This window comes from Salvia hispanica, chromosome 3 (genome assembly GCF_029641045.1).
Source record: "Salvia hispanica isolate PSC_SH4W2 chromosome 3, Shi_PSC_v1, whole genome shotgun sequence".
In the NCBI taxonomy this organism is placed as follows: Eukaryota; Viridiplantae; Streptophyta; class Magnoliopsida; order Lamiales; family Lamiaceae; genus Salvia; species Salvia hispanica.
Genome location: NC_142694.1, coordinates 54,443,232 through 54,464,430, shown reverse-complemented (window position 1 = coordinate 54,464,430; position 21,199 = coordinate 54,443,232). Strand labels below are relative to the sequence as shown.

Genomic DNA, 21,199 nt, shown 5'->3' with positions numbered 1-21,199 from the left:
AATCGGACCAATTAGACAAAATATTATAATTTAAAAAATAGTGGAGGCATTTTGCATTATTTTGAACTGTATTCTCATTATTTTGAATTGTGTCCATCTTTTATTTAATTTTTAACATTTGAATTTAAAAATATTAAAATTTAATCTTATTAAACATTTCACCACCGAGTACTTTTAGTAAAGCTGTCAATTGTCATTACTCCAAAATACGGTTGATTATACTGCTTCCTTACCAAAAATGTGCACCTGAAAAGTAGTATCAAGCACGACTGAGTTATGCGAATAGAATTGCTGCAGATACCGATCCACAAAATTAGTTAATTATCCCATGGATTTTGGAGAGAGACAATTTGAGGAATTTCACAGCCAAATTCACCAGAGTAAAAAAGATTTATAACAAAAGATCTCGCAGCTAACTCTCTTTACCACCTTAATTCCACCACTGAAAATCTTCTACTTCATGACACCTTTACACATTAGGGGGTGGCCAGATTTTGTCGAATAATTCTTCAACCCGCGTAGATTGGCTAGCATACCCATCCATTCCAGCGGTTAGAAGCCCCATCGCTGCAGGCCCCAAAGCAGAGGCAAAGCTATTCTCGTCCCAGTTGACAAGCTGAAAATAGATTTGCCATTTGAGCATTATTAGGTCAATCCTCAGGTACAGAAAAATCTCTCAAGAAAAAGGATTTTTCCAAAGGTATGAAACATATGTACAAGGCCAGAATATATGAAATAACTAATTATAAAGCATTATTTTTAAACACTGGAAAGCTCTGAAATGTGTGTTAATTGTGCGTTAAATAGAGCAAGAAAGAATGAGTGCAAGGTTCGGTTCCACATTGTCTATCGACTTAATCTTCTAGGATAAGGACAGAGAGAGGACTCTGAGGCTATCTTCCCCAACAAACATCTAAAGACATCTCAAGCTCATTACGTCAAAAGATAGTCACAGATTGATCCCATGCATTTCCAGGCCATGTTATAATTTCCACCACGACACTAAATATATACCAATATAAACCATTTATTCCAATTCTTGTTTGATGGCTCCATGACCAGATCCAGAGGATAGTCTAAAGAAAGACTCCTGTGTGGTGTGTAAATGTTGTTTAGGCTTATGGTTTCTTACCCCAAATCTCAAATTTCCTATGAAGGAGCAACCATAATCTAACACAGGAGATCAAAACCTATTGGTTCAATTATTTTGGGTAAAATAGCATAATGTCCAGATTTTAATCAGAGATCACTTTTTTAAAAAATTACCAGTGTTTAACGAATTACGTAATCATACACCCAGCGTTCCACAAAAGTCACAAAAATGTCCAGCAACTCATTTTGGTACAAGAATTATTATGTTACTGTTGGAAATAAATATGCGGCATTGATTCTTGCCACCTCAAATAAAACGAAGATTCAGCGGGGGGGGGGGGGGGGGGGAGGCAGAGGAACAATTTTGAATTTAGTCAAGAATGTCCTCTAGATACATTTTTATTAGGAAGGAAGAGATAAAGCTTTTTAATGTCCAAAAAACAAGGATATGCCCATGACAATTGTAACAGTCACACATGAGCAAAGATGAAACAAGGTTTGCCTAAAAAATGGAACTCATGTAGGGTAAAATGCATTCAGAGAACTCACTGACACCTGATGTGAGTAAAATAAAGTTTTTTCTTTTCTTTTAGGGGGGCATTTACTTTGAGTGATGGGATAGATTGAGAAAATATAGGATTGAGTATCTGAACGATAAGATGGTCAAACAAGTAGCTTGGATTATTTTTAACATTTAATCATAGCACTCAAAGTAAACCCCCGCTTAGTGTTTCAAGGTTCAAGTCTTTTCTTATAGTAGTATCTCTATCTATATCATAACAGCATTAAAGCCAGCAAACCTCTTCATTGCTAAAATTATAGGAGGCTGCAGTTTGTGGTGATAGCCTCCTTATAAGAGAATATTTCTCATCAGGAGGTGTCACTGATTCCTTAAGCAGCTGCAATATCTTCAATGGGCAGATAATGTAATCAACCCTGCAAAAGAGAAACCGTCATATACAACTAACTGATAACTACAAGCTCGTGACAGGAATATTACCCTAATAGATTAAACACGTCCTGCTTGTTACGAATTGCGGCTGCCATCAATTTCGACTTGTGTCCATATTTATGAATATAATTATAGGTCTTTGTAACCTGAAATCATGATAGTACTGATAAAAGTTCGACCTTTCCCTTCTCATATTAAATAAATGCAACAATGAACTAAGAATAAAGTAGAAGTTATTGACAGCAAATCAGTAATCATGAGATGACAAGACTAAGAACAGCACGATTCTTAATTTCACTAAAAGACTACCAAACTATTAGCCTTTTAACAAAAATGTTTCAATTTATACAGAATTGTAATTATATTCTCCAACTATAAACATTTTGAACAAAAATATCACTATTTTTAACAGAAAACTCAAACTGTGTTTAGTTAAATGATATTACAAGTTACAACAATGGAACTTGTGACCAGATGTGAAATAACTTAATTAATCATGAAAAATTGGCAGCAAATTCAGAAAATTCAAGATAGTCTAGTTGGTATAGGTTTTGCAACAGGAAAAACTGACCAAAGCCAATCCAGGATCTTCTCCTTTACTGAGAGCAGCTTCTACTTCAGAATCACCAGTATGGTTGCGGGCCCAGTCCTAATAAAGAACATAGTCGCTTATTCAACCATAGTAAATAAATTACAATTGAGCACAAATTAATTTGAGAATGAATTACCCTAAGGCGACCGACAAAAATTTGAATGATGGAAGCTCCGGCTTGAGCTGCAGCAGCAGCCTGGCAAAAACTGTTGATACACATTAAATGCGGTTGTAAAATATTTTACAAGAAAGAGGCATGCTGTTGTAAGTGGAGAATGCGGGCACATAAAATATATGGAGTTCAACAGGACCCATAATTTCTGTTGTATGTGTCACTTCATAATCATCATTGTCATTTTAGGAAGGAGGTCATAGTCATTGCTTGCGGACATGAGCCATTTTGTGCGGCTGTCTGATATTTGAAGAGGTCAAATGTTTGAAACTCGTTCAAGTTATATATTGATCAGCAAATCCATATTCCCCAATCCCCTTGCTACAAAGTGAGCCTTAGTTTTCTGAGTCCATATTGTTAAAGGACTCCACGGTCAGTTCCCTCCAATTTCAATGAGGGAAGCCACATACGCTCTTCCCATCCTTTAAGATGCAGGGGGCTCTGCAAGAGAGGGGCAATGCTTTAAGGAGTAAGGGCCTTTGTAAGGAGAGGAGAAACCACAACATCTAGAGTAAAAGCCACCAAAGCAAATCTATCAACAAGAGAAGCAGGCAGCAGCATCAAGGAAATAGAAGGAGGCTGCGGCATGGCTGATTTAGATTTATTCTGGCTACAAGGAACAAGAGAGGCTAATGTGCTGGTGTAGCAGTTAGGCAGCGGTCCTTTCTGGAGAAACATAGAAATAGCAACCCCTCGATGGGATTGAGTATGGCTAATAGGCAATCAAATAAGAACTTGTACATACGACTGCCCCTGCTAAAAGAAATAAGATACCTACAGAAACAAGATATAGAGACCCCCCCCCCCCCCCCCCCCACACCCCCCAAGATGTATAATTTTATCATTGACTTAACTCTTTAAAGTGGTTACTGGTTAATAAAATATCCACAGAAGCCTTAATGACACTACCTTACACTTTTTTAGTATAAGTAGAAGAAAATAAATTCAAAAAAATAAAAAATAAAACAGGTAACTTTTGAATCACATACAGTATTATGAATTTGAAAGTTTATCATAAAAACATAATGAATAGAGATCTAAAAATTCCAAGTTTAGCATCATCAGGCGACTTCACCTATGTAGTACTTGTCTTTAGCATGGAAAGATGCTGGACTTTAATCAAATATGTTACTTTCCAATTACTGTCAAGTGGCTCTCATGCCATTCATATGTAAGGTTGTCCTTGAGGGGCACAGGTTTTAGGTACTACCTAGAGAAAACAGAAATCAGTCATCAGGTTTGGCAGTCCTTGAGGTCCTTAGGAATGAGGTAACCATAGAAATGAGTTAACATTGCTCATGTGTCTTGGTTTTCTTCCAAAAAGGGCCAAAGTTGCTTTAATATGAGTTTTCACTCAGGGAGAACAAACATTTGAGATGGTGTATGGTTGTTCACCTGACTATACAGACTTCATTTTTTTCCTAGAGAAATTTGAGTAAAAACTCCCACATGTGATCTCTCATAGAGGGACAAAATCTTGAAACATTCATTTGTTAGTCTGCCAACAAACACTGTTGGAATATCAAATTTCAATGTGAGGTAAGGTTTTTATGAAATAACACCCCACAAGATGAGTCACATTTTCAGCAGATAAATACCAAGCTTGCTCCTAGTACTTTTGTCCTTTTAAGGTTATTGGCAGAGTGAGTGCTGTAGCTTATCGGTTTCAGTTACCTGTGTTGGGTCTTCGTCTAGTTTTACGTTTTTACCACGTCTCCCAGTTGAAGGTACTGGATGAGAATAATGAGGTCTGTATTCGTCGTCATCAGATTTGCTGGTAAAAGATTCAGTTTGTGATATGTAGACAAAAACTTCGTGGGAGGATGAACGTGTGGTCAAGTCTTTATTAAGCTGTGGGATTGATAAGTTGATAGGGCTAGTGGGAGTTTTAAGGCGAATTTCCACATTTCTGTCTCAAGAGTAAAGTTGTTTCGCGCATAAGGATGGTGTAGATAATGATCTGTCAATCCTAGTTTATCATTGACATCGTAGTGCAGAATATAATCAGCATGTGTAGTACATTGTTTAACACAGTAAGAGGACGATGTACTACTTAATTATGTTGTTTCAATTATCTCAAGTGCCTCTTGGGCCAGTCATATGATGGGATGTTATCAATGCATGTTGTTATTACTTATTAGGTAGGCAGAAGTTTTAAGTTAGGGTAATGCTTCGATTAATCTTGTAATCAGTACAATTTCTAGGGAGAAGGTACACGGGTTTCCGGGGTTTCTGGGGTTATTTGATACTCCTAAGTCCTAATAAACTAGTCATCCATCACTAGAACTTTTAAGGTGTCCATAGTTAGTGTAGTTATTTTCTCTAGAATCTTTTAAATGCATTAGTTTCAAAGTTATGTAGCAATATGCTTAATACCTGTAGACAAAAGTCATGTGTGTCTGAATGCCTTCCAACTCCAATATCCTTGATGCTTCAATTCCCTAGAAAAGCATAAAGCAAAGTGATAAAACAGGTACAGATGATCAAAATTTATAACTCAATTTTGGCTCGACTATTCAGCTGTTCTAAGAAGTGAAATCTGTATATTAAAGTAGGAAACACTAACCTGCCAAGTTGCAGGAATTTTGAACAACAAACGCTCGGAAGATACACCAATCTTGTTATATAATTTCGAAAGGTCATGTACCTGAAAAAGCAAATTCAAACTGTTGATCAACGAACCTTCTGGTGAGATCATGTATGCAAATAAAAGAAGGTTTGTGAGATTATATATTTAGGCAACGTTGGTGAAAATATTTATAAGCTATATTATACTATGCAACAGTAAATAAAGTGCTATTAAACTACTACTATGGTCGAGCAACATTATAGCTTAGCAAGTAGAGAAGCAGAAGACATAAGACCAAAATGAATAATCAATCAAATGTAACCTTTTGAACAATGGCTTGAGTGTCATATGCAAGACGAGCATCAACTTCAGTAGAAACGCGACCAGGCACAAGCTTTGCAAGATCACCTCCAACATTCACCAAAGCCTATTATAAGTTTTAACACAACAATGATTAAATACACACCCAAATAATGCATGCAGTAACATGTTCATAACCTCATACAAAATTCACGCTATTAACTCCATGTGCAATTTACAGGACCTACCTTGTTGACGAAGCAAGATATTCGATCATCAGAATTTTCAAAGGCATAACACTCTGAATCAGCCAATGCAGTGTCAACAGCGCTCTATAAAACGAAAGAAATAAAATTGAATTTCATCTATATTAGCAATGATAGTTTAAGTGCTCCTTAGTATTAAAATTCCCATTGTTTCTCAAATAAAATCACATACAATAAAACATAAAAGGAATTTAGAAGTATGAGCATCCTTTACTAATAACACATTCGTTATCATCTTCCTTATGTTCTCATACATTATAGGGAAAAGTGACCCTTTTTGCTAGGGTAAAAGTAAGTGACTCAAGTTTTTTTGAGGTAAAACTATACATGTAATGTTACTCATCCCTAACCTAGCCAAATCCACTGTTAACTCTTTGAGTTTTCTTTATGATTATATAGTGGTAGGAACAGAGCTATCTTTTATATGGACTTATGGAGTACTTAATACTCCATGTAAAGAGTTTTAAAATGGGAGCTGTTACAGGAATTGGTTATCCAAATGGACAGTCTTTAAATGGGAGCTGATACAGAATGGATAATCGGTGTGATTGCAAGGAGGATACAAGTAGATAGCTGAAGTCCTCACTGAAAATTAAATTAAGTAAAGCAATATTGTTACAGAAGGAAGGTTTCCGCTAGTGGACTTGTACCTAATTCTTAGTTCAACATGTAAACTAGAAGAGTTTATATCTACCTAGACAGAATTTAACCTGAAAAATAAGTAAGGGGCAAAGTAATAAAAAGTACTACTACCAGCCAAGTTTATCAGTTTACTGAAATAAAATCTGGATAATTACCCTGAATTTAGTATCGGGAAGGCTACAAATACCCAGGAGTAAAGAGGAACTAACAGTGGCAGCGGTAGGAGGAAACCTGTAGAATTTAAGATATAATCAGTAAATTAGAAACACTATAACAAAAAGAAACACCAATACACACATTACACGTAAACATAAATGTAAATCGAGATTTTTGTAGTTATTCATTTCACGATTTTGAAACCCCCACCTCTCGAAATCATCAAAAACGACCGTGTCCGGAACAATCTCGCTGTAACTCGTAACGGCATCCAATTCGGTGCTCAAACCTAATTCCAACACCGGAATCCACTAATAAAATGTAATAAAAACAGAAGAGAAAAAAAAATCAAAACAAAGAAATAAACAAAAACTGCACCGGTGTCGAGCGACGAAGAGAAGTTTGCAGCAGCTCGAATCGAAGGGTAAAACCGCCGAGGCTTGAAAACGACAGCCGAATCTACGGAGCGAGCTGGAATCCGCAGTCTCTTCACCTGCCGGGCACATTACACACACATACACACATATCAATCGCCACCAGATAATTAAAGCATACATACAAGTACAACACAGAGAAAGGTGTGAGAGCTTGGGATTTGCCTGGAGAGATGAAGTTGGAGAGAGTGGGGAGGATAGCGGAGAATGCAAAGTAGATGACATAATTGACAACGGATAATGATGGGAAACGGCTCAATGTGGTGAATGTATCAATGTTTATGGATGAAGATAGTGAAGCACTGTGATTTTTAGCATTCTTGGAGAATATTTAGATAATTTAAATCCAAAATATGATTACGAGAGTGGTTACAGGGGGAACCTGCTGAAATAAAATTTGCACGTGGCAAAATTAGATTAACAATCCCACGTGGTAACTGATTGGTGTTTGATCAGTCTATTTTTATTTGGTCCAGTGGATATTTTATTTCAAAGATTGGGTTGTGTTTTCTCAAAATTGCGATAGTTTCAAAGATTGGGTTGGGTTTTCTCAAAATTGCGATAGTATACTCTTGAGTGTTCGGTTGTCAAGATTAAATTTCATAATTAATTATGTATCATGTTTGGTTCATAAGATTAAACTCTACAACTTGATCCTAGATGGATAGTCTCTTGATAATTAGTCATAGTTCCCCTCCAACTAAAATTATCTCACAACTTAATCCTAGATGAATAGTCTCATGATTATTAGTCATGGCAACCGAACGCCACCTTTTTCTATTCTTCTATTCCAAATTAATCTATCCATAGTCGTTTTTTAGTTACTACTAGATTAAGAGTGTCCACAGTGGGAGGGCCGCGGCACTTGGCCCGGAGTTGGCTTGGGCGCGGCCCCCATTGCTAGAGGCGCGAGGAGGCGTGGCCCAGGGGGGGTGCCCAAGCGAGAGGCGTGCTCTCGGCCTGGCCGAGGCTCTTAGGCGCGAAACGCGACCCTCCACTGCAAGGAGCCGAGAGCCGCGGCCCTCCCGAATTTCAGAATTTTTTTTCCCGAAAATTGTTTACTTCATTCTCAATTTTAAACCCTAAATTTCCTTCTTTACCATTTTCATAATATCAAAATTATAGGCATATAGTTTTGACGGGAATGGCCAAGTTTGTTGGGCATGCCCAAGTTTTGGTGGCTTGGGCATGCCCAAGAAGGCCACCACTGTGGACGCTCTAAATGACATCTATTGACAAAATCCAATAACTACTAATTTGTAGGCACCTTGAAGGATAGACAACTAATCTAAAATAATGATCGATCTTCTAATCATTTAGTTAAAAATGGACGAACCTTGTACGACTCAATAACACCATTAAAGTTTATACTCTTTTACTAGATTTTTCAAGTTAAAATGAACCATTTTCTTTTCTCTTTTAAGACAAAAACAATTATTTTATTTGTCTTCGTACTTTATTTCTATTTCTACTTTGTCCACTTCACTTTATATTCTCTCTATTTAAATCATCTCAATAAACTTAAGACGGATTGAGTATTAGATACATGCAAGTACTTCCTCTATTTCATAGTAGTGGAGACATTTTGCTAGTTTGGTACGTTCCATAGTAGTGGAGTCATTTCTTTTTTTTATATAAAAGTTAACACATTTCTTCTCACTTATTTTTTACTATACCTTATATTCTTTCTTCGCCTGCCTTTACATTTTTCATTTCCTACTTTATTGTTTATTTACTTAACGCACTTAACACAATTTTTCTTAAATCGCTTGCCGAAAAGAAACACTCCACCACCGCGAAATGGATGGAGTAATACTTAAACGCTATTTTTTTAAAAAAAATAGTGACACACATGCAACATAAATACAGTATCGTTCTTTAATTTTTATGTCATAAATATTTTTATTAGGTTATAAAGAAAATCAAAACACATTTTTCAATTATCATATATCAATTTTGGTTAATTAGAATTTAGAACAATCCATTTGGTATCCAGGCAAACCGTGTTAGTTTCGGGATATTTTGGTTTCAGGCTAGTCAAATTTTTAAAATTTTGGGCTATAACTTTTGGGCTTTTCCACTTTATACTTGGGCTATTAGGTTCGGCCTGTCGGTCCGGACATTTTTTACAGCCGAATGATCCTTCTATGTGGTTGGATATTCATTTAATCTAACAAAATATCTCGTTTTCCTTAACAAAAATGGTATAAACAGTATTCATTGCATCACTTTGACGTACGCAAAAGTTTAATTTATTTTTAAGAAAAGTTTCATTATAAGAAATAGTCAAATAGTTATACTATCATAAGTATATAACTAATATTTTAAGTTATAGGGTCACAATGACACTGACAGAGTAATCACAATCTTTGTCACTAAACTTAGTCCTATGTTGTAATTCTCCGAATTTATCGATGATAGTAACATTGTTCAAAACGTATGTGGCGGAGTGACATGTGGAAGTGATAAGATTAATAATTTATTAATCAATGATGCATAGTATTATTTTCATAGTAATTAGATTAATCTTAACTACACTCACAAGTCACAACTGAAAATAGAAATCGCCATCGGGATCCAAATCGGAAATAATATGCCGAATATTTATTAACCCATGAGATAAATAAAAATAACGCAGTGTAGCAATAGCAACAACATCCAAACTTATTAACCTCTACCATCAAAACAAAATAAATCATAGATAGAAATGGGTATATATCTCGATTTCTTCAACTAATAGAAGAAAGTGAAAGCTGAGGCCAGAAGAAGAGCCGGCATCCCCATCTGTGTGAGTGCACCAGCACCGTTACCGCCGTTGCCACCGGGTGTCGCTATTTAAATGCACAGCGTGTAAGTTGCATATGCCAAACTTTTGATATAAATAAATAACCAGAGATAAAAAAATATTGTATTCTCAAACACCCATGAATGTTTGGAACCAGTGATAAGATGACTTTTAAGACCATTATTGGTTGCTAATGTAAAGTGAAAACAAACAAACAGATGCAATTCAATTTGGACAAACTATTAGGTACTATTTAGGTGTATATTATTAGGTGTTTGAATAGTTGGTCGGCCACGTGGGTCAACATTTAGCAGCTCGGAAATAGCGTAAATTTGGCCACTATGGTGTACTGGTCAAATTTTTAACTTTATTGTAATAGTCTATCTATTTGATTTGGTAATCGCTACACTAATTAATTACCAAAAGATTCTTTTTCATTTTCTAATTCCAAACACAGTCTTTAGGTTACCATAATCTATATACATAAATTGGGTCATCTTATAGAGCTTCTAGTAATTCAATATCTAATTAATTGGCTAGCGAAACTTCAACTGACAAATGTTATGAATCTAGTCATCAACATTAAGGCGCTAGGCTTGTATTTTGAGTTAGTCAGAATTATTAGGCAGAGTATTATTGTGCTCGATCATTTATTTTATCATTTTAGCATAGTGGTATTAAATAATCCATTTACATAATAGTACTATTAATGTGTTCGTGTGTATTAATAATTGCTACCAATTATGTGTAATACTACTTACTTACTAAACAAATTATTTATTTATTTAACTAATTTGGGTGAGGGGACTGCTATATAAAATATTAGTAGTAGTTGTAGTTAGTAACAAAAGAGGCATAATTTAATGAATTTACCTGGAGGAGGGAGAGATGAGGATCCTGGAGCATCAGCAAGTGCTGTTGACAGAAACCAAATTCAACATGTGTATTAGCTGGCCATTCATAAAGACAACATGTGTATTTCTAGTTTTACCATTCAGATGTTAGTTCACACATCAATTCAATTTTTTTTATTGCATTATCAGTAAATATTTAATTAATCCAAAAATTGAAGAAATGAAGAGCATACCGTTGCAAGCAGTGGTGTCGCCGGGGAGGTTGCAATGCTTAGGGAGCTCAAGAGCTTGAGTGATATTGACGGGGATAGCGGCTGGGTTTCTAAGCAATCCGCAGAGACAAGGAAGCTGAGTTGTTATGACAGTGCTCATGGCGTCGCAGCACTCCTTGGAGGGTTTCGTCGAGTTCAAGTAGTCCACGCAGGGAATCAGCTTAGAGGCGCAGTCCGACTGCCCCTCCACCACTCTCCCAGCGGCCAACAGCACCGCCACCGTCATCACCGCCGCCGCGATCGTCGAGGACCTAATCGCCATTGAAATTGATAGATCGGCAAATTAAATTAACCTCTTTTTGGTGGTGGTTGGTTAGGAATTGGGGTTGTCCGATCTTAAAAAGGAGGGTGGGGTCGTTGAGAGTTGAGGACTTGTATTTATTGAATATGATTGCGTGTGAAAACGGGATGTTGAATTAGTAAAGATAAAAGAATGGTAGTAGATGGTTTTCTCATGGAAATTTACATATGAAATGGTGTGGAAGCCGAGTCTACCATCTAGATCCTTTTTTTGTATTTTTAATGTCTACATTTTGACTAATTATTTTCATATGTGTTTTCAAATTTTAGTTGGAAATTTTGACTCTTACCATCATTAATAACCTCCCTGGCCACATTTAGTTATGATGATGCTAAATTCTGTGTCTTTGGTATATATTTTTGTGGCTTATGGCTTCTTCAAATTTCTGCTACTACAAAATATGCTTAAGTTGTACAGCCAATAAATATTTATGTGTGACTTCAGAAATATTGATCACACTAACCGGTACGAATTTTAGCGCGACGAAATAACATAGTAATATGGACTCAAAATAAGACCATTTCCATTAAGTAAAACTAGTCTAATTTCATCACAATTTCCGCGATGGAATCAAACACCTTATGCCATTAAATTCGAAAATAAATTATCCCAATTTAATCTCAGTTCATATCAATTTCGTTAGAAGTCTATAATTTTAAGAGTATTTTTGTCTAGACAGAAAGAATATTATGAAATTAAATACTACTGGTAACAAATTAAAGCTACCACTTTCTTTCATAAAAAATCATCTATCTATACGATTTCCGAAGTAATAAAAATTAGTGTCATGCATAGTACTCCCTCCGTCCCACTCAAAATGATCATGCACGAGATTCTAGAAAGTGTTGTTAAATGAAATAAAATAAAATTGAAAAAAGTAATTTAGATATTTTAACGAAGAGAGAGAAGTATTTACAAAATTAGAAAGTTAACTTAATTGGGAGTTTAGGACAAACAAAAAAGTAAAGATAAGAAGAGAGAGAAGTATTTACAAAATTAGAAAGTTAACTTAATTGGGAGTTTAGGACAAACAAAAAAGTAAAGGTTATCTTGAATGGAATGGAGGGAGTGCAGAGATTTGCGTTTTATGTCCTCTGCTCCATCCGGAGACTGACAGTAGCAACTACTGCTATATCCATTCCCACAAATTCTATTTCATGGATCCATTCCAGCCTAGAAATACTCCCGTTTGTCTCCTCTTTTCCTCCTTCAGAAAAGGCCTATAAACACATTTTTTAGTATTTGTTGATCCATTTATCAATCCCAATGTATGAATTTCTACAAATTTGAGATCCACTTCACTTCAACACATTTCTGCTCATGTATCATCCGTTCATGATATCATTCGCATATCTATAAATTATGTTATTCATTGATCATCATCCTGTATCATGCAACAAACACAATCTAAACACACCACATTGCACAAAATCTGTAACTTCCACAATTCGTACATATTTATGCAGCAGGCAGCAGAGGGGTCGATGTAGCACCACAAGCCGCCATACATGCTGCCTCCATTCTGCTTACGGAAACCCCAGCATTGCAAATATTCGCAAATGACCGCATGTGTTTCATCCCATACTGCGCCAATGGGCCACACTGAGCTTCGAATACACGAACCTGTTCATCGATCATATACGTCAAAAACACACACAATTTCAAAAATAACCATTTTGGCTTCAGACATTAACCACTATATAAGCTTAGCCGAGACACACACACTATAAAGCACAATTAAGAAAACAAACCATTGATTTCAAACAGTCCCAGTCATCCACGAGGGGCAAACCACCTCCTCTTCTTGATTTAAGGACAGTAGGAGCCTTTGCTGGGCCGAATAAGACAATGCCGATAATGTCCAAGCTACCATCAAGATGCTTCCGGTGCAGCATCGTGCTCGTAATCTGCTTTAGCAGTTGTGCCTTCTTTTCTGTACCATCATCCAGCCTGTTGTACTGGATCAGAAACAACAATATCCAAGTTTCGTGAGAGGGATCTCATCAACTCTGGCGAGAAAACTGCACGGTGCATCAACTTACCATTTCCCACAGAGAGAGGATATCGGCATCCCTCTGGTTGATAACACCCATGTTAGCTTTGGCATTGAATTGATTCGGTGGAAGGTTCTCAGTCGCAGGGTCAAATCCTTGGAAGAGATACAGCTTCTCAGATTTGATGCTTTTGTTCCCGTATTCCATAACATGAGATCCAGCATTGTATGTGTTGTAGTTAGACGTTCGTTCCTTGACCTACAAAAAGTAATGCAAATTAGAAATAGCCATCCACCTTACAAGCCATCAGTCGGATTTATACCTGGTCGTATTGTTGCTGTACTGTTTCTCGTTTGAGGTTGTGGGACTCGCTGCACTCGAAAGACAAGCATACACTGTAAGTATCAGCAAGCCAATCCAAAAGCAGAAGCAGAGAAGATGAAACCAATGTTTAAATGTAGCTTTGATCAAAATAACTAGGATTCATATAATCCTGGCAATTTATTGCACATTCCAGTTTATAAGATAGCGATGGAAAATACATCACACTTGAAACGTAATGTCTAAATATTACGTACTAAGTAGGAGTATGATTTAAGCTATCAAGAGTTCTAATATAATCATAACAATCATAAAATTTCGGCATGAAAGAGAAGGATGGGAAAACACGTCATACTTGAGATTTGAACGTGAGCCAGCTGAAAAAAAATTCAAAATCATACTTCCTCCGTTCCATAGTAATAGAGTCCTTTTGCCATTTTGGTACGTTCCATAGTAATATAGTCATTTCCCTTTTTAGTAAAAGTCAACACATTTTTCCACACCTACTTTACTCTCTCTTATTTTTCTCTCTCTTTATCTCTCTACCTTTTTCATTTTTCACTTTATTCTCCCTTTATTTAACTCACCTAACACAATTTTTCTTAATCTCTGTGTCGAAAAGAAACGCCTCTATTGCTATGGAACGGAGGGAATACATTACAGGAGCTCCTCTGTCAGCTAGGCACGTCGTAATTTCAAATGCACCACATAAGAACAGAATGTGTAGGGATAATAATAGTTGAATAACATAGTTAGAAGTACCTGTCTTCCATCCAAGCAACGCTATACAAATCTCCCAAACACGTCATGTACTCGGGAGGTGGCGGGGGATCCATCCCAGGACAGTAAGTTCCCCAGCTACTTTCTTCAGCATTTGATGCTGTGGTCACATAGACGTCCAGATCATCCGGCATCATACCTTCGAATACACTTCCACTCTCACATGCTTCAATATATACCACCTGCATGAACCACAACCGACATCAGAGACCAAAAACAACTTAGAAGGCCTTCAAAACTGTACACGAAGGCCTCACCATTTCTTTGTAGGTGCCAGATTCATGCTTCTTCTTTAGAACGTCAATGAAATCTTTTCCATACAGATATGGCATATTCGGCATCCCTGAGGATTACAACGAGCCCTAAGTCATGGGCTTTGTTACAATGCTAAATGGACGTCGCAGGATACTATTTACTCACCAAGCACTCCAGGGCCACCATGGTCGGAATAGTAAACAAATATCGTGTCTCCTGGTTTACTGTCGACAACTTTACCACTTCCACCTGTTAAAGCACTTGTGTTGCCTAGGATCACAGCATAGAAATTCTCCGTTGTGACTTGCTCACCAGTATAGTCCTTCAATAAGAAATAAATAAATCAGGTCTAAAATTTATCTAGAAACCATCATGTCAAGTTAATTCTAACATAGATGCCAAAGTAATCAAACTGTCAAGTTCCTCACCAATAGTCTCTTGGAGATTGAAATAATAATTTCAGGAAATAATCTTGACATTCATAAATGTCACAATTTACCTTTGGAACACCAGCATAGACGTCCTCGCCTGTTGGGTGATTGATCAAAACTCCTTTTCGAGGATTTAGATCATTCATTGCGATGTCATCATACATGAAAACTATAATGTTCTCATCGTTGATGCCTCCTTTTTTGAGTATTTGGTATGCATGGCAAACGTCTGCCTGCAGTAATTTTTCATGTATGAGTACACAGCAATCTATCATATATACGTAGAAGATCTTCATGTGTATGCGATTTAATTGTAGAAGTTGTAATGAAACATATGTAACAAAAGCTGTAGCCCGTAGCACATCCAAAACCATAATTTGGCTGCATTATTTGGTTTATGTGTCAATTGAAATGAACACAAACGCCTACTCATCCTTGTTGAGGCGTAGTTCATATTCAGGTGCTGCTGCACTTCCTCATGACTCAAATCAAACTTCTTTTATAATGCATATTACCCTCTGATGAGTTACCAAGCTTCAATATGATCCAGTAAAATGGTAGCGATGAAGTTGAGACTATACTACTCATAAAATTATTTACAAGAATATATTCCATCAATCCACAAAATCATGCTAATATTTCAATTAAAGTAAAGCTGATAATGAAGGAGGTTTTTGTGCAGTCGAAAAAAAAGGTTAGACATGGTTTTGGGACTCCACATAGTTCATAACATTATTTTCATATTCTCACAAAAAATACATATAATTTGGGGTTCTTCTTTCATTCAGAAAGTATAAATATGATAATCCTACTACATAGAGACAAGTATAAAGTATAAAAAATTAGTACTTTAACGATATTAAGACATACAAAACATTTTTATATATTTCTTATATCTAATAAACAAAAAGTAAGAAAAAAAATGAATAGACAAATTGAGCAATAAAATCAGTTTAGCAAAAAAATAAACCTGATGGCGATAATTTCCAAAGCCATTAGAACCGGCCACAAGCACCGCCCACCTGGTGGCATTCTCCTCCGTGGGCAGCCGGATAATGGGATCCCACACACTCTGCCGCCTTGCCACCACCGCCGCGATAAACATGAAGAGCACAAAAATCCGAGTAAGAGCCATCCAGAAATGCACAAATGAAGTGGCGTAGGCGTTTGCTAGTCTTATTAAAAGCAGCGTGCTCAGGCATGCAGAAGAAGGGAGCGACACCTGTGCCAGCGGCAGCGGGTGGGCCCACAGCTCATCTCTATTTCCGTCACCTTGCGCCTTTTTCAATTTACTCGACTTTATGATGTCAGCTTCACTCTTAACTAGTGTTACCCTGTATTATGCACTATGCACTAGATAAAATTTTTTAAAGTAACGAAGATATATTAACAGCTAAATATATTAAAAAATAAATATATAATAAATAATATAAAAATATATTGTATATATAAAATAATTTTAAAAAGTATCTATTATATTATAAACAATACCAAAAATAAATTTGTATCTATCAAGATACTGGATTGAACCATTTTATATTTAATATATAATTTTATACAATTTTAATGCATTATAATGATAACTTTTCTTAAATTACTAATTTGCTAACTCATTAACGCAGTATATAAAATAATGTTAACACGATCACATTAAGATATAATACCACGAAGATTTGCATATTACTCGCTTGATTCCTAAAGAATATACACTTTGGGTTCAGTACGGAATTTAATGCAAAATTGGTAAAGAAATAGATAGAAAATAAAAGTAATTAAAATATTATTAGTGGGATTGATTTTCTTAAATTGTTAACTTATTAATTCATCAACGCAGTATATAAAAAATGTTAACACAATCACATTAAAATGTAATACCACGAAGATTTGCATATTACTCCCTAGGTCCCTAAAGAATATCCACTTTGGGTTCGATATGAGTTTTAATGAAAAATTGGTAAAGAGAGATAAAAAATAAAAGTAATTAAAATATTATTAGTGGGATTGGAACCCAACCTCATTAAATATAAAAGGGTTTCCAAAATTGAAAATTGCATATATAAGTATTATTTTTGTTAATTATAAATCTATACATATATGGGTTTTGGAGAAAATAACAAATTGCCACTATAAAATTTTTAATAAAATTGAAAAAACAAAAAGGTTGTATTTATTGTGTGATAATAATTAGAAAAATGAAAAGATTTTATCTATATTTAACCAGCCGTTTCACCATAGTAAATACTACCGCCCCATAAACATATATAGTACATACATGATACTCCCTTCGTCCCCGATTAAGAGTTACACTTTGATCGGGTACGAATTTTAAGAAATTTATGTAAAAAAATGTTGGTTGAAAAAGTTAGTGAAATGTAGGACCTATTTTTTATATTAGTTTTATAATAAAATGTGAGTGAATTGAGTTAGTGGAATGTGAGACCTATTTACTACTTATGGTAAAAATGAAGTGTGACTCTTAATTGGGGACGGACTGAAATGGAAAAGTATGACTCTTAATCGGGGACGGGGAGTACATGGTAAAAAAAAAAGACAAATCCAATATATTTAGCAATACTATTAAGAAACTATGAGTTTTGAATAATTTAATTTAAATATTGTTGGATTTAATGTGTGACTGAAATAATTTAATATTATGATCCATCACTAATGTTATGTCTCAATTCAATCATGCATATCAAGTCTCGTACGTTAAATTACATCTAACTAATTGTGCAAAGAAATTAAGAAAAAAAATAAAAAGAGATCTCTTAGGAGAATAATGGCTTGAGTAGTGGAGGATGGTAATGGAGAGACATTTGACTTTTCGTTTCTTGTAACTTCCATTGCTTTAACTTTGTGGTTTAAGGAGACTTAATTACAAAACCTCTCGCATGCTTATTTTGTGCCTATAAAAACTAGGGGTGTTTCGGTACGGTATACCATACCGGGAGTGTCATACCGTATAACATACCGAAAGTTACGGTATGACAAAAATCATACCGATACCGTACTGTAAGTTTCGGTATACCGGAAATTCGGTATGGCAGTTTTCCATACCGTCACCATACCGTGTTATCGGTATACCGTACTTTTGCGGTATACCGAACTGCGATGTGGCATTCCGATATACCGTGTTTTACGGTACGACATACCGTTATACCATTATGCCGTGAAAAAATCTATTATATCCAAAATATTAAAAAAAAATCTAGTTTTAGACTACTTCAAAAAATAGGGTTCCCAATTTTGATTCTTTTATTTTTGTATAATAAAAATTCTTATTTTTTAAAATTTAGTTTAAATATAACATATATAAATATATATTTATATATTATAGTTAGGTTTGGTATACTGAAAAGCATGTTTCGAGCTAGTTTCGCTCGAATAGAATCTTGCTTGTATACTTAAAACTCTATAATTCACTTTTAACTCGATTCAGTATTATTCGAGTAGATTCGCACGAATAGAATCAATATATTATCACATTGTGTTTGCTTGTGCATTTAGAAGATGTTTTATAAACATTTGAATGTATAAGAAGCAAACAAAGTCTAAGTCTTTTGCTTAGTAGACTGGTTGTGGGCGTCGTCCACTTTAAGGTAACGCAGTCGGTTCTATGCAATGCTTTGCAAAAGAAAAGGAAGAATTTCACAACCCAGATAGGCTTAGACTACCTATCGTGAAAGGTTGCAATGTCAGTCCGATTATTTCTAAGCCTTACTGAAATAAGATGACATTGGTGTGGTATAGCACTGAATGGATCTAACAGCAAGACGTGTCTTTATGCTATCTACCGAAAGACTAGGTCTTGATAAATAACCATTTCTTAATCTACATACGTTAGCATTGAGCATACGGTATTGATTATGCATTACTTTGACTTATCAAATGGTGCAGGTTTTTCGCAACCCAATAATCCTGATATATTGGGTAGTGGTGATTAATATCTAGCGGTGCTAGGATTGCTATTATGTTGAATCGTGCGCGAGGTGAGTCTCGTTTGATAATGTCCTCAAGAGGAGCTCGAACAAGGTTTTATTATTTAGAAAACTGGCCAGTTGGAGTTTTATTACTCTATGAATAATAAATTAGTGTTTCTTGCTAAGTCCACTCTTGGAATTAATAAGATGTTAATTAATTAAGTCCATAGCAGACATTAATTAATTAATGGACATTTTATATCTTAAGCGCGGGAAATAAATAATATAAATAATGAAAACCCAGATTACTTGTAATTTCGGATTTGGATGGGGAGTGCAATATTACTTCTGTAGTGACTGCTCGTAATATTCCAATTAAAAGCTTATATTAAATTGGGGTTCAATTTAATTAATAGAAAGCTAATTGGGGGAGCCCATATCCAAAACCTTCCATAGATCCCTGACTAATTGGGGGGCCCAATATGAACTTAATATAAATAGGAGAATAAAGGAGAGACAGAAAGATAATAATCAGTAGTAGAAATTCCGTCCCCCTCTGGTTTTAGAGGAGCTCGAAAATTCTTCAGCTCTCCTCCGTGAGGAATTTCTGTCTTCTTTTTATTCGAGTCTTAGTATTTTGATAAGATCAGCCCACCCTGATATCAGAATACAGTTCGGGAACCAGTTAGAAGATCCGTGGTCTAGTATTGAAGATCATCACGTGGAGAAGGCGCGAGCAATCGACGATTCTTTAGAGAATCAAAAATCGGTAACTCTAAACCGTAGTATTCATGTTTAGGATTTACTTTCTATGAGCATGAATTATTTACGTTCTAGCATGCAATTATCTGTTTAACATGTGAATTGATTAATCGCATAATCGGTCAAATAGATCCGTGTCTGATATATTTGTTTTGTACAAGTCTTCCGCTGTGCAGGGGGCACCAAACCCCAACAATTATATATATCAATCGGTATACCGGTATACCGAAGCATCGGTATATACCGAATCTTCGGTATACCGGTATACTGCGGTATGGGAAATCTAATACCGTTACCGTACCGATCTCTATCGGTACGGTATCATACCGTACCGAAAACTACGGTATACCGAAAAAACGGTATTTTCGATATTTTTCGGTACGGTAAGTCCGGTATTCCGGTATTTCGGTATAATTCCCTAGCCCTAATAAAAACCATTGATTTGTAGATGGATTACACCCCAACAATAGCATTTCTTACTTCTTTCTAAAATTTTCTAGGAGTATATTTTAGTGTGTTTTTAGGAGCGTTATATTGCTTGATTCCCGAAGCTTCATCAAGTTTATTGGTGTCTAACGGTTTGAGATGTTTCTAAACGTTAGGAGAAAGTTCTTTTATCTATGGGAATAATATGTCAATCCGAGAGCAAATAGCTGGAAGTAATTTGTCTTGCAGAAGAGGGCTTTCCTCAACTCAACTTATAGTTCTATTGATTTTATTATTTTCATTGTAATTTCTATTCCACTTAATGTTGTTCATTTTCTTTGATTGATAGTTAGAATTTTACAAACTGCATATGGTTCAGGAATTTTATTCCAGTATTTGTGGTAGTAATCTAATTTTAAAGATTTAAATGAATACTCCTACAAAATTTCAAATTTGATAATCTTAGTATAATATTGGAGTAGTACAATAGACAATTACACTATAATTTATATTAGTATTTTAACTTGTCTATAAATGGACAATTATTATATTGATAAACTCAACTTTTTTTTATGGTTAATTGGCCCAGTAGTACAGAGATGCAGAAGACCAAGCTAATAACTATTACAAAAGTATCAAAGACTATGAAAGGGAAGTTGCTAAAATGAACCACAAAGTTTCACTGCCAGCACAACACACTGCACTGAAAAGATTGACGAAAAAGCGTATGCAGATTACAACATCTGGGAGGGTGGTTGTTAGAAACGAGGCTGAAGTGGATGGGGTCTACGTAAGTATCAAAGATCACGCAATGGGGTGCAGAGTACTGTGAGACTCAGAAGAGCTGAAGATGTATGCTACGACTAAAAGTCTTACTTGCAAAACACTCATTGAAGAAGCAGCAGAAATAGCTACAATAGCGC

The 21,199-nt window shown here is 35.6% G+C and overlaps 3 protein-coding genes across 4 annotated transcripts; all 3 read right to left on the bottom strand.

Moving 5' to 3' along the window:
- Positions 1-254: 254 nt before the first annotated feature.
- LOC125215509 (uncharacterized) lies at positions 255-7,509 on the bottom strand. The gene is made up of 13 exons (XM_048116942.2): positions 7,341-7,509; positions 7,120-7,234; positions 6,952-7,030; positions 6,741-6,816; positions 5,926-6,009; positions 5,700-5,804; positions 5,375-5,455; positions 5,185-5,249; positions 2,773-2,842; positions 2,616-2,693; positions 2,093-2,190; positions 1,893-2,028; positions 255-616 (listed from the first exon to the last, which is right to left on the bottom strand). The coding sequence occupies exons 1-13, from the start codon at positions 7,398-7,400 to the stop codon at positions 470-472; spliced, it is 1,194 nt and encodes a 397-aa protein (XP_047972899.1). The 5' UTR covers positions 7,401-7,509; the 3' UTR covers positions 255-469.
- Positions 7,510-9,751: 2,242 nt separating this feature from the next.
- LOC125209735 (non-specific lipid transfer protein GPI-anchored 7-like) lies at positions 9,752-11,482 on the bottom strand. The gene is made up of 3 exons (XM_048109320.2): positions 11,048-11,482; positions 10,834-10,875; positions 9,752-10,006 (listed from the first exon to the last, which is right to left on the bottom strand). The coding sequence occupies exons 1-3, from the start codon at positions 11,346-11,348 to the stop codon at positions 9,909-9,911; spliced, it is 441 nt and encodes a 146-aa protein (XP_047965277.1). The 5' UTR covers positions 11,349-11,482; the 3' UTR covers positions 9,752-9,908.
- A 774-nt stretch (positions 11,483-12,256) lies between these two features.
- Positions 12,257-16,328, bottom strand: BETA-VPE (beta vacuolar processing enzyme). 2 transcript variants are annotated; one of them, XM_089066251.1, is made up of 10 exons: positions 16,139-16,328; positions 15,237-15,401; positions 14,903-15,059; positions 14,740-14,825; positions 14,465-14,664; positions 13,704-13,752; positions 13,430-13,639; positions 13,139-13,345; positions 12,842-13,010; positions 12,257-12,607 (listed from the first exon to the last, which is right to left on the bottom strand). In XM_089066251.1, the coding sequence occupies exons 1-9, from the start codon at positions 16,301-16,303 to the stop codon at positions 12,846-12,848; spliced, it is 1,404 nt and encodes a 467-aa protein (XP_088922377.1). In that variant the 5' UTR covers positions 16,304-16,328; the 3' UTR covers positions 12,257-12,607; positions 12,842-12,845. The 2 variants fall into 2 exon arrangements, with proteins under 2 accessions (XP_088922377.1, XP_047966272.2); XM_048110315.2 differs by lacking the exon at positions 12,257-12,607 and having other exon boundaries at positions 12,738-13,010.
- Positions 16,329-21,199: the final 4,871 nt, after the last annotated feature.

What these genes read in the sequence shown, in the direction of transcription:
- LOC125215509 (XM_048116942.2), bottom strand. Translation starts at nt 7,400, where the DNA reads ATGTCATCTACTTTGCATTCTCCGCTATCCTCCCCACTCTCTCCAACT. An exon ending in CTCAAGCCATTGTTCAAAAG is followed by an intron (nt 5,456 to 5,699) that starts GTTACATTTGAT and finishes TTGCTTTTTCAG; the next exon opens with GTACATGACCTTTCGAAATT. An exon ending in GACGTGTTTAATCTATTAGG is followed by an intron (nt 2,029 to 2,092) that starts GTAATATTCCTG and finishes TCTCTTTTGCAG; the next exon opens with GGTTGATTACATTATCTGCC.
- BETA-VPE (XM_089066251.1), bottom strand. Translation starts at nt 16,303, where the DNA reads ATGGCTCTTACTCGGATTTTTGTGCTCTTCATGTTTATCGCGGCGGTG. An exon ending in TCTATGCTGGTGTTCCAAAG is followed by an intron (nt 15,060 to 15,236) that starts GTAAATTGTGAC and finishes TTCTTATTGAAG; the next exon opens with GACTATACTGGTGAGCAAGT. An exon ending in CTGGCACCTACAAAGAAATG is followed by an intron (nt 14,665 to 14,739) that starts GTGAGGCCTTCG and finishes TGGTTCATGCAG; the next exon opens with GTGGTATATATTGAAGCATG.
- LOC125209735 (XM_048109320.2), bottom strand. Translation starts at nt 11,348, where the DNA reads ATGGCGATTAGGTCCTCGACGATCGCGGCGGCGGTGATGACGGTGGCG. An exon ending in CGACACCACTGCTTGCAACG is followed by an intron (nt 10,876 to 11,047) that starts GTATGCTCTTCA and finishes TTCTGTCAACAG; the next exon opens with CACTTGCTGATGCTCCAGGA. An exon ending in CTCATCTCTCCCTCCTCCAG is followed by an intron (nt 10,007 to 10,833) that starts GTAAATTCATTA and finishes GCATTTAAATAG; the next exon opens with CGACACCCGGTGGCAACGGC.